We start from the raw sequence: 12656 nt of genomic DNA, 5'->3' as shown, positions 1-12656 counted from the left end.
AGCAGAGGTGAGAGTGAGTGGAGAGTCCATTAAGCAGTGAGGAAAGTGACAGATCTGTGGTTGTGGGTGTAGGGAAGAGATAATGAAAGGGTACGCTGGGTAGTGAAGATCGAAGTGGCTAACCAAAGCTGTGTTGAATTTGAAAAGACACATTCGATGGGGTGAGCACGTGGGGGAGAGATAGAGCTTGGAGGGGGGTCCTGACTTGGTGACGATAAGGGGCATTGAGTCAGACTCAACAGCTTTTCATAAGAGGTGAAAAGGAGGGCACTCACCTGGGCTTTTTTGAAATTTTAAATGAGATTGAATGATGGTAGATCAACCTCTGGAAAATGTGTGGGGCTAATCCACACACATTTTCCTATGTTCACTGCGCAACATACACATAGACCCACGTACTCTGGGTGGACAGAGTCTAGAGGTGCACCTCCTGACCCCTGTCACATTTTAGGTAGGATCTGACAGGTGGAGTACATGCTGCATCTCCAGAAGGGGAGGGCAAATGCTTCCCCCTTGCCTTGGCCAGCCTATTTAACTAACAAATGCTCCATGGATCTGCCCTCACCTTTTGTTGAGCCCTATAGCTTGTTGCAGTACTTTTCATACTAATCAGAGAGTAATTCAAACAGGTCCACATGGGGCCTGGCTGCAGAGGCGAACAAAGGAGACAGGAAACCCCCAACAACCTTTCATATGCAACTGTGTCAACCTGATGCCAGTGCCCACCCTCAGTATCGATTCACAGTGAAATGTCATGTCTGGGACTGCGTGTTTACAATAGTCATCCCTGATGGGGGGCCCATTCTGAAGGTATGAGTATGTGGTTTGAGGGAGCCAGAAAGTTTGGTCTCGCTGCAGCTTCAAGGGAGACCAGCCGCTTTAATTGGGAACCACAGAGAGCTCCTTTAGCTCGAGAGACACTTTGATCCACAACAGACAGGAAAATGGGTGAAACTTAGCATTACATGTTTTCACTCCTTTCCCTTTTCTGTTGCAAGGCACTCTTGTTATGACCTCATGCATACAGGAGATTGTTGGTGGAGACCCAGGATTGATTCATTCAGATTGGCTTAGCCTGCTCCAATCACTGTGGTGCTTTAAAAGACAGCCGAGCCCCTCTTTTGGCAGATCAACTGAAGGCTTCAACAGAAGCAGAAGGAAGAACTCATCATTGGACCTTGGCTGAAAATACAGTCTGCCTTACACCTTCTGCCAGTGAAGGAAGGCCAGGACCTCCAAGAGGGAAGCAAGATCCCTCCCCTAAACATCTCCCAGGGAACAGAGGGAGATACTGAATCCAGAGAACCCTCCAGCAGCTCCAGAACTGGTACCCAGCCAGCATACAGCATGCCCTTCTAGGCTCTGCAGCAAGCTTCCTAGGTGGGAAGTGCCAGAGAATCTCTGAACCGTAAAATTAATGACACTGCAGCTGCCAGCAACACACTCCTCAGCTTTGGGTCGTACACCTTAAAGGACGACACAAGCCAGTGAAGAAGCTAGGAGATGTGCCTCAATGAGCATCTACCGACGTCTGCCTTAATGGAAATTTTTGAGCCCGTTGAGTCCCTCGAGCTGCAACCGACTGTAACGCTGACTGTTGTTACAACGCAGTCGCCCAAAGACTTCACGAGACACCTCAGAACCGCCAACCAGCACCGAGAGAATGATTCCTGACCCCAAGCCACTGTGTAAACCAGCCTGCAGCCACCCATCCAGCTTTGCTCGCCAAACTGGTTTCCGCAAGATAATCGCTGCTGTCTCCCATCTTGAACTCTGTCACAGAAGCTGCAAAGTGCCCTGAAACTGACTCGACCCTATCGAGCACCAAGAACATCTACAAGCACAAGGTACCTTGTGGTTCTGTTCCCCTGGGCCCTCTGCGAAGGCCCCTAGATACATTGTATGACCCATTGCTGCCTTTGTTTTGAAACCAAGTATCCTTGAACTGTTGCGATGATATACTGTCCCGACTACCCTCCTGTCAGTATACAGGGCACATCCCTTTTCCTTCTTTGAAACTGCCTGTCCTCTGCATTGCTTTACAGGGTGGGTTGTATTTCATAGTGTGATAGAACTGTCTGTTGTGATAATAATAAAGTAGATATTTTCATACAACCTTGGCTGGACATTCCCTTTTATCAATGGGTAATAATTGTATTTTCACTGTGCTGCAACTAACCAACGATCCACAACCTTGCTGAAATAAGCCTGCTGTTCTGTCCACATTACCAAAATGGGACAAGGATGTTGATAAGTTTGGTTGTGTTTCCAATCTTTTCGAATCCCTTCTGGTGCACTAGTGGTGTGGAGCTGCTTGATGGTTTAGAAACCGGTATTCATCCCTGCACCACTGGCGCCCCAGCGGTTTATTTGTCACAGTGGTGAAGTGTTCAGAGTGGTCAGAGAGAGTAGAGTGAATCTGTAGGTGAAACTCCTTGGACATGTTTGTGAGGATGAGATCACCCGTGATGACAGAAGAGATATCGGCTGGGAGAAATTCAAGCAGTAGGCTGAGGTAAGAGAATATGAGACTGAAGATGCTGTGTGGCGGATGGATAATTATGAAAAGGAGAGGGATGGGAGCACGAAGTTGGATGGAGAAATGGTCAAAGGAAGAGAGAATAACGTCACAGAGGGTGAAGAGGGACTTTGTCCTTGTTAATCATCAGGTCAACACCGCTGTGTGGTTTTGACAAGAGGAGGGGAGTGGGGGAAGTTAGGGAAATCACTGTGGAGGATAGCTGGAGTGGTAGCTGCGAGAGAATGAATGCATGTTTCAGTGACGCCCATCACAGAAAGTTTGTGGTGACGGAAGTCAAAGTGGCTGGTGAGGAAGGGGGCTTTACTGTACAAAGATTGGACATGCCATAGGTCCAACATGAGTTCAGTGGGAGAGTGAGGGAATGTAGAGAGGAAGGTAAGTGTGATAGATAAGGTTGGAATGGATATAGTGTGAGTGGGAGGGCCGACCTGATTGTCGTTTAGGAGATGTATGGAACATGGGGATGTGGAGTGGAGAGAGAGAAGTGTTTGAGAGGAGTGCTAGTAGTATAGTTTGTGTGAGTGCACAAAGGATTCAAGAGTGCAGGCAGTTGGGAAAAGGAGCAGTGTATTGCGGAGAATGGTGGATAGAAACATGAGGGCAGGAGAGGCAGGAGGAACTGAGGTGGGGGCATCTACCTCAGGGTGTACGCGGGTGGCTCTTATCAGATCAGTTAATTCAGGGGCGCAGTAGGAGTTGGAGCCCTTGGCCCTTACATGCTCAAAACGGCCACACATGAGTTGCCTTTGTCTTTGCCACCCTAGACGCCCAGCTGAGCAACGCCTTAGGGGCCTAGGCAAATCAGGGGATGGTTTCTGACTGCGTGTCCAATTATAGATTGTATACACTCTGGCGGCAACCTTAATAGGACTTTATCCCCGGGCGGGTTCCTGTTTGTTAGCTTGTTTTAATTAATTTTGGTTGTCAGCTGTGGTATTGCATCATTATCTAGATTGCCATAGATAGAGTTAAACTTTTTTTCAATTGTATACATTTCCACTTGCGACATGCCATGCAAAATTCTAGGTTTCGAGTGCCAAAAGAATTCTTCACACTTGTCAGATTTCTTATTAAGAGTTTGTCTTTTTATTCCATACATTAACTTTTTCTCTCTTTCATACATGGATTCTTTCTCTCACATAAATGTTTCCTCTCTACACGTGTTTCACCCCTGTTTTTGTCACAAGGGATCATCAGGGGAGATTTGTAGCTGTTTTTTGGAAGAAAACAAAATACATTTGTTTTAGATACTCAAAAAAAAAAAGAAATAGTGAAAAGGAAAATCATTTTTTGACGGAAAATGTTATTTCAATAATATATTCTTTTTGACATCCTTTTTTTGCTTTTATAATTTTTCCACCATGTTAGTATTCTACAGCCTTCATAGTTGCTTTCATTTTTCTTGTGTCAGCATTTTAGCATTACAAGTAGAGGATTCAGTAAAGATGGCACTCACCAATAGTGCATTCTTTGGGCCTTTTATGCATAATTTCAATCATTCAACTTTGTTTCTATGCACTCTCTTTGGGCACAACTCTAATATTCCTTTAGGTAGTTAACCTATTAGAACAAGAAAGCACATATTTTTAGTTAAAGGTTAAATCTAGTCTGGGTTCCTTTAGATAGCAGTCAAGGTACTTTTAAACCTTGGGGGAATCAAGGGTTCAAAATTCTTACCTTCTGCTCAGTGGAGATTCGGTTGTCTCTCCCTGGCTCCTTGTTTCGGCGCTTTTTTTTGTGTATTGCGCGTGTTTATGTACGTTTCCCGCGTGTGACGTCATCACGCACGCGTTCCCGCGTGCGCGATGACATCATCGTGTACTCGCCTACTGCATGTCGGCCATTTTGAATGCCGGAACTACATTTTCTTGTCTTTGACAACGTTTTATGCGCAAAAATGAAGATTTCTTCGAGTTTTTAAATTTATATTTAACTCTAATTTTTCAATTTTTATAGTTATCTAATTTACTGGGATAATTGCAGGCAAAGTATTTTTACTATAAAGATATTTGCTTCTTGGGTCTTTCTAGAAAGATTAATTTCATTTAAAGATAAAGGTGTTCTATTTCTAATATTTAAAGAATAGGCGAGATAAGAAAAAGATTGATGTAAGAAAATAGAGAATGAAGAGGAAAAGTGAAAAATTAAAAATAAAATGTGTAAAAAGAGAGTTAAGGGAAGAGAGAGTATAATATTAATAGACAACCAAAAAATATATTCTTAAAGCCAATTACAAAATTAATTTTCCGAGTTCAGTCCAGTATCACATGTGTCCATCAAACAGATCCATTTTGATTCCCGTTGTCTTAGGATCTGTTCCTTGTTCCCTCCTCTGGGTAGATCTTCAATTTTATCCAGACCATAGATTTAGTTCCTGATGTTCCATCATGCAATGAAGTGATAATGGATATTTCATGTCTTGATTTCTTATGGCACGTAAATGTTCAAATACCCTTGTTTTTAAACTTCTTATTGTACTTCCTATGTATGTTTTTAGGCAGATACATTCGATTGCGTACACCACATATTTACTATTGCAATTGATAAAGTGTTTCATCTTTTGTTCTCTTCCATTTGGTAATTTGATTTCTTTCTTTCCATTTACCATTTGTGGGCACAATTTGCAATTTCTACATTTATATGATCCATAGATGGGGACATAGTTTGCACTTATGGATCGGTCCCTGCCACGAAATGTTCCACTTTTGCATGGCCGAGTGGAGTGTAAAAAGGTGGTGTACACGATTGCACGCCACCCTTTTGCACTCTGATGTGCAAAATGAGGAAACGCTGCCTGCCTTTTTTTAGCAATGGATTCCTATGGAGCGCGTCGACTTTTTGGTGGTGTAAAATGCAGGTGCACTACAAAGGAATCTGCAGCGTTTGCACCAGCATGAAAACACATATGAGCTCCTTTTTTCAAGTCTCTGTAGCGTAAATGGAGGCGGTCAAGGCAGGCGTAGTGGTGCTGCGCCTGTCTTAAGCTTCCATTCACTCTACCGGGGATTTTCAATGCTTTTGAAGGCGGATGGCGGGGAGGAACAGGAGTTACGTTTCCGCACCCCCCCTCTTTGTCCGGGGCCTTCAAAAACAAATTGTTTAAACGCCTGCATGAGATTTTCATGCTAGCGTAAAGCTAATGATATCCTACGGAATACGCCTGCTTTTTAAAAGCAGGCGGTTTCCATAGTTAATCATAGTAAACGCCTCCTGCCTGCATAGCAGGTGGCGTGTACTCTATTTACACCGAAGAGTGCAAATAGGGAAGTGTCTATTCGCCTGTCTCTTTATACTTATCAATTGAACTCCGCAGTGCACATAACAAAAACTGGAGGCAACCTGTTTGCACGTAAGTGCAACTGTAAGCGGACCTCCCTGGGCAATTACGATTTTCTTTTTTAAATGAGTCCATACTGGCGCAAATGTTGGAGTATTTGCATGGCACAGAGGAGGGAGAGATGAAATGGAAATTCCCGATCCGCCTCTCCTCTTCAACATAAAATGAATGACAATATGGCGCGCGTGACACACTTGGCGCATTGATTTTACTTCACGCCTTATTGAAAATGAGCTCCAATGGCTGCCATTTTGTCATGAACTGGAGCGTAATTGGAAAGCATAACACACATGTACGCTTTGCTTTTGCACTCCAGCTCATCTTACAGCCGTCCTAAGGCGTGGAGGGCAGCAAAGCAGAGATAACATCTTCCCGTTATAATGACCCCAAATGGGATAAGGAATGGCACGATACAGGGTTACATGTCTTTATACCGAAAGCTTTTATATTGAAAGACCATATATCGAATATTTTATAACAAAAAATGTTATAGTGAATGGGGGGGTGCACCCCCAAACCCCTGTTTCCCACCCCTCAAAACCCACCGGACAGTTTCCAATAAATATTTAACCGTTTATCCCACCCCTAAATGCATTCACTATAAAATTTTAGTTATACAATATTCGATACATGGGCATTCTATATAAAGGATTCGATGTAAACACTGTGTAGCATTATACAGCATAACAAAACACAGCCTTGCAAAACAACATTAACTGAAGCATTCAGAGCCAGACATAATAACATGGAGTATCGTAGTGCAGCACACTCAAATAGTGAAGCACACATTTCAAGATTAAGAAACATAGCTTAATGCCATGGCCTAACATACACGCAACAGCTACGCATACAAATACAGCAGAGCAAAAGCGGGGGCAGCACCTCAGTGTGAACACTTTGTTAAGAAAGTGCAGATGCAATATTTAATCATCACCCTGAAAGAAGGCAGCAGCCAATCCGGTGCTGTGCAAAACGGGTGTAAAGAGCCTCTCTCCTCGGGCTTTTTTTCACTCTTCCATGGCTTCCACAGCACCTCCTACACACCCTCCCAAGGACCAGGTTATCTGCCCAGAGTGTCTCATTGCTGGCTCTGATTCCTCTGGCGGTAGAAATAGAAGAGGGGCTCTGCACACAGACCTCCTTTAGAGTGTCCATTTGCATCTACATGCTGACTGTGCTTAGATGAAGTAAAACCCCGGACAAGGGGTGCCCAAGGTGCTGATGGCCTTGATACCCACGTTTGCGGTGCACACTAGGGCGTTAATGGGCCCCGGTGCTGACTCATCTTGGGATTTCCTTGGTGCAGGCTGGTGGACTATTGATGGCCAAACCCATCCGCGAATTAGGGTGTTAACGCGATATTAAACATGCATACATACTGTACTCAGTCAGGTTGTGTTACAAACACGTGAGTATTGTCCTTATAGAGCAGTGGTCTGGTGAGTTACTGTTGTTAAGAATACCCCCGTGTTCACTGATATGGCTTTAGAAATGTTCTAATATTGTTGTTATTTTATATTCAGAATGCAGTAATATTTACATGGGCTGTATTAGAAATCTGCACATTTCATATCTCTAGAATGTAACGAATGTGCTCAGGCCGCAGTTCTATTCTGTCTGTATCTTTTAAAATGTTGTATTTGTATTTTGTAAGGAATGTACTAATGGTACATTCATATTGCGTTCGGAATGCATTCGTGTTGCACTTATTGTATGTTAAACATGTGCTAACTGTGCCGGCTAAAGAAGGAACCCTGCTTCTATGTAAATGGCACCCTACGAGAGGCGGAGTAAACTGGAGCTGGGTGAGGGTGGGGGAGGGGAAAGGATATGGGCCTGATTTACAATAGCGTTTTTCAAAAAGAAAATCCCAAATCAGTCCCCCACTACACCTACAAGGTTTACAAGGTTTATTTACTTATTTATGTATTTATGTAGAAATAATGCACTTTTACTGTATTTTCAGTGTGCTGATAGTGCAGTCATACTGCGCATGTGCAGTATTGTACGTGTAAAATGCTAGTAAAGCACGTGTAATGTGTTAGTAACGCACTGGCAGTGCTACAGTGACGCACAGGGCCCTGAGTGTTGACTATGTTAGTGAAAAGGTATTTCCTCACCATTCTCTCTCAGTTCCCATTTTCCTTCGAGCGGCTTAGCCACAGCGACCAACAGGAGCAGGATAAGAGCTGGAGAAGACATCTGTGAAAAGAAAGGGATAGTTTAGAGACCTCCAGGTGGGTGGCCTGATTCAAACATCTAATGGGAACCCCCTGAATCCACAAAGTTTGGGAGCTGGTGCCGTTGGAATGAGCTACCTATGCTATGAACAATAAACTTAGCAGCAGCCTGATTCTGGTAGCTATGCCACACCCACCAAATAATATGTGGCATCCAGAAGCATTGACATACCAGCCGCTACAGTGCATTCTTGAGCATATCACACATGTCAACATTGTCCTGCACTCAAGAAGCATTATAAGTTTAAAACCCACCATCACCACACCCAGCATCCTTCACAATACTACATTTCGTCAAATTCCCTGAGTGGAGCAACAATGGCTTTGTTGCCTAGATAATAACCTACCTCTTGCGATGAGGCCATTCTGGTCACTACGATTCTCTTGCAGCTTTTGTTCATTCTTTTTTATTGATTTTACAATACAACTCCCCCTACCCGCTTTCTCCGACTCCCTTCCACCCTCGGATCCTTGGTGCTTTTTGCTCCTTGTGAGGTCATTTCGGGTGGTTTCATTCAGCTTAAGTCCAAAAGTCTCAAGCACTGGGGGCACCACTGGGTTCGGTAATCATCTATCAAGAATGTCAAGACTCCCCCCCAATCCCTGGCAAATCTGGAGAGATTATTGTTCATAGCATAGGTAGCTCATTCCAACGCCACCAGCTCCCAAACTTTGTGGAGCCGGTCCTGCGTGATGGGGACCACAGCTCCTTTCCATCTTTGGGCTATGAGTGTCATTGCTGTCAGCGTAAGGACTGTCCGCGCCTTGATCCGCCCCCCACCTTCTCCTTCCTCTGCCCTTCCACCCATCCCTAATAAAATCAGCTGTGGGGAACTCTCCCCTCCCTCCTCAAAGGCTTGTCCTAGTGCCTCCTGAACGTCCCTCCAAAACGGTTCAATTTTCAGACATTTCCACCATATATGGGACCCGGAGCCTATTCCCCCACAGCCTTTCCAGCATTCCTGTGGCGTATCAGGGTAAATCTCATGTGGCGGGCTGGGGTGTAGGGCCATCCATACAGAATCTTATACCACGCTTCTTGTAATTGAGATGCCTTAATCGCCTTCGATATCAATCTCCACAATCTCTCCCATTCCTCCCTAGTAATTTTTCTCCCGAGCATCCTTTCCCAACGAGCCATGTATGGCCATGATGCACGGGGGTAGCCTCATCCAGTATTTTATACAGGTTAGAAACTAGGCCCTTGGTCCCGTTGTGTGTTATCAGGAATTTTTAAAATTTGGTAAGGTGTTGGGTGGCCACTGCTTTAATCTCTTTACTTAGCAGCCAATGCCGTAGTTCAAAGTAGCGTATCCGCTCTCTTTCATCCACCCCAAACCCCTGCTTGCATTCTACAAACAGTCTAATGTTTAGGCCTTGGTACATGTCTCGAATTTCCCTACATCCTGCTTCCTGCCGTTGGCTAAAAGCTCCTCTTTCTGTTCCTGTGGTGAAGTCACTGTTATTGAAGATAGGTTTAAAGGGGGAGGGGAAGGACGTGATCCGTATTTCCCCACTAACTTATCCCATGTATCTGCTACCAGCTTAGTTATGGCACTCAGGTACAAATGCTTTTGTCTATGTTGACGTGGTAACCATAGGACTTTCCTCAGATCGTGCCCAGTCCATTGCCACCCATTGTTTCCCTGCTAAACCTGCAAACCATTCTCGTATAATCCGTAATTGTGCAGCCTCATAATACTGTTGGAAGTTGGGGCACACCATCCCTCCTTCCCTTCTAGGGGCCATCAATAGCTGTCAATTAATCTTCGACCTCTTCCCCTCCCAAATGAAGTTCCCCGTCACCTTCTCTAGTTCCTTGAAAAAATTGGATGGCATCGCAAGTGGGATCGCTTGGAATAGATAAAGCAAGCAGGGAGGTGTGAGCATCTTAATCAACACCATACTGCCCATCCAAGAAACCTGAAGATTCCTCCACTTCTGAAAGTCCCTTTTTATGGCCATCAGCATGGGTGGGTAGTTAGCTTTGTACCAGCCCGAGAGCGATGGTGTAATTCGCACCCCCAGATATCTAACCCCCCTAAATTCCAAATAAATTGTGATGTTGCCTTCAATTCCGCCACTTCTCTACTCCCCACCATGGGATTGAGCTGTTCTGATCTATCCAAGTTGATTCAAAGCCCCGATACCTCCCCAAAGCCCTTGAGTGTCTCCCTACATGCCTCTAAAAATTCTCTCGGTTTGGTAAGCGACAAGAGCATGTCATCTGTGAAGGCGCTACTTTGTGCAACTTTCCCCCAAATGGGATACTATGTACCACCCTGACTCCCTCGCAACTTAATTCCAATAATAAACTTGCCAAAGTGAACTACATTACTGTCTGGAAGGAATGGGTGGCTAGGTGCGCACACAGTAGTGCTAAGACGCGTACAATAAGTCATACCAACACACTCCATATCCAGCACTGGATTATAGAGTACTCTGTTAGTACTCAAGGAAAAGCTGGCACATCATCCCCAAGCAGATGCGCTTCAAAATATACCCTAACAGCCAATTCTGGCAACACTGGCATTTCTCAGTGAGATGAAAGTTACATTGAAACACGAGTGGCCCTTCAGTAAAATAGTGCAACGTCATACAAACACATGGAAAGTGTTATGTTCTCATTCCCTCCTCAGAGTAGTACTGTATCAAGATATGACATCCACTAACTTTCCATCTTTTGTGTCTTTTTTTTCCTGTATGGCAGCCGATAGATGTGTCTTTTCTCTAGGTGATTACAACACATTCTAGGCCTTGTCTCCTTCCTGCAGAACTGGTTTTCCTGTCTTCAGCTAGTAGGGCCTGTGCATTCCAGACAGCTGTTACATTCTCCTGTACTCTAGTTCGCCTTTTCCTTATGGTCCTCCCTGCATGGCTGATGGAGCGCTAGGACTGATATTGACACTCTGCACTTCTGGAATCCATCCAAGGCAGCGCGTGCACTATGGCCAGCCTCTGTGAGTCATCTGCACACCGTGGGGTGTGCTGGTGAGATACCAACTGCACCGGTGCCATGATACCACCAGGATCTCTGCAGCCCCTCTGCCACTTTTTAATACAAAGGGGGAACTGCGGCATGTTGGGGAGGGGAGGCTTGGGATGGAGTGGGATATGTAGATGATTTCCAGAAAAGCCTATCACTGGCTTCTCAGGACCCCTGCTTTCTCGAGGCTACTGCAATCCTAAAAGGAATCCAACAGGGCAAGGAGGGGCTGCTGGTACAGAAGACACAGCACAGCTGGGAACATACTCATCGAAATCCACCCTCACTTGAGAGTTTTCTCTGGGCAAACCTAGAATCCAACTATATGATAGGGTGTTTCAGGGACTTGCCCAGAAGCGTAGCGCCCACAAACACTGCAAAGTCTCTGATGCGCCTGTCTGAACCAATCTTTCTTTTGATTTCCAGCATACTGCAGAGTATCAAAGTGCTAAGAAGAAGCCACAAAGCTGCATGTTGGCGCTATATGAAACACAGAGACAGACAGATAGACCAATAACATAATACCTAGATTCTGGTATCTATGTGTATTGTCACAGTGACTTATGTCCAGATGGCTCTCTGTCCAGGTCCATCCTGCTACAGCTGTTGCTGCTTTGTGTAGCAGTTCTATGTGAAAATGCCCCAAAGAAAATGGAGCCATGTGAAAATGTAGTCATCAAAAAGTCGTTTTAAAAAATATAGTCATTCAATACAGGCTATCCAAAGTGTAAAAGTGTTGTCAGTAATAAGGTCCCCAAAAAAGCTATATTTAAATACAAAGAAGTACGGGGCTGTAACCCCAAATAAGACCCAAATCTCTCACGAAACCTCCACCATCACCCTAACTCCATTCCTAAGCCTTCCCCTAACTCTAATTACAACCCCTATTCCCTTCAGCGTGCGAAAGCATTTATTTGCATGTTACTCAATGCAAAATAAATAGAAAATGAACAGTGAATTTATCTCCAACCCACATCACTTGCTCGCCACAAATTACATAGCCCTTGTCCCCCAAACCCCATGCTCTAATACTAACCTTAGCCTTACCCTAACTGCAACTCTACCAATTACCCTAAAACTTACTTTACCCTAGCAACTAAGTTCAACCGAGCGTTATCCTACACCAACATCACCAGCCCTCTCCAACCACCCGGTTCCTATCTTTTCTTTCCCCCCAAAACTTTTTATTGGCATTTTTCAACATTAACACATTCCATCTGGAACCCTTCCCTCCCCTTTGCACGCCCCCCCCCAACTTCCCCTCCCCCTCTGATTGGGGTGGAGATCCTTTAGCAGAGCGACTCCTTTTGACTGCGGGATTGTGGGCAATGAGTGTCTCTTCGGCGTCTGTCCTTTGTTAAGGTTGATGGGGTGAGTCCTTCTAATTCACCCTTCCCCTGGGTGGTCAATTATTCCCATGATGCCCATGATCCTTGGGCATCACGCTGAATGAGCACCTTCCCTTAGGTATGATAGTAGGCTTGACCAGTCAGAGCAGAACCATTTGTGACCCCCTTGGATGGAGTAGGTGAGCCACTCCATGGCTACAAT

General features: G+C 44.8%; 1 protein-coding gene across 3 annotated transcripts in view; it reads right to left on the bottom strand.

Moving 5' to 3' along the window:
• IL12B (interleukin 12B) overlaps nt 1-12656 on the bottom strand; it is a 122206-nt gene that overhangs the window by 100981 nt on the left and 8569 nt on the right. For all 3 annotated transcript variants that reach the window (XM_069653907.1, XM_069653906.1, XM_069653908.1), the window contains exon 2: nt 8000-8081. In XM_069653907.1, the coding sequence (XP_069510008.1) occupies nt 8000-8081 (82 nt within the window). The remainder of the gene's footprint in view (nt 1-7999; nt 8082-12656) is intronic.

The sequence above is a fragment of the Ambystoma mexicanum genome, chromosome 3q (assembly GCF_040938575.1).
Source record: "Ambystoma mexicanum isolate Mex_15411 chromosome 3q, UKY_AmexF1_1, whole genome shotgun sequence".
Classification (NCBI taxonomy): Eukaryota; Metazoa; Chordata; class Amphibia; order Caudata; family Ambystomatidae; genus Ambystoma; species Ambystoma mexicanum.
The sequence above is the reverse complement of the archived record's forward strand: the minus strand, read 5'-3'. Positions and strand labels throughout refer to the sequence as shown.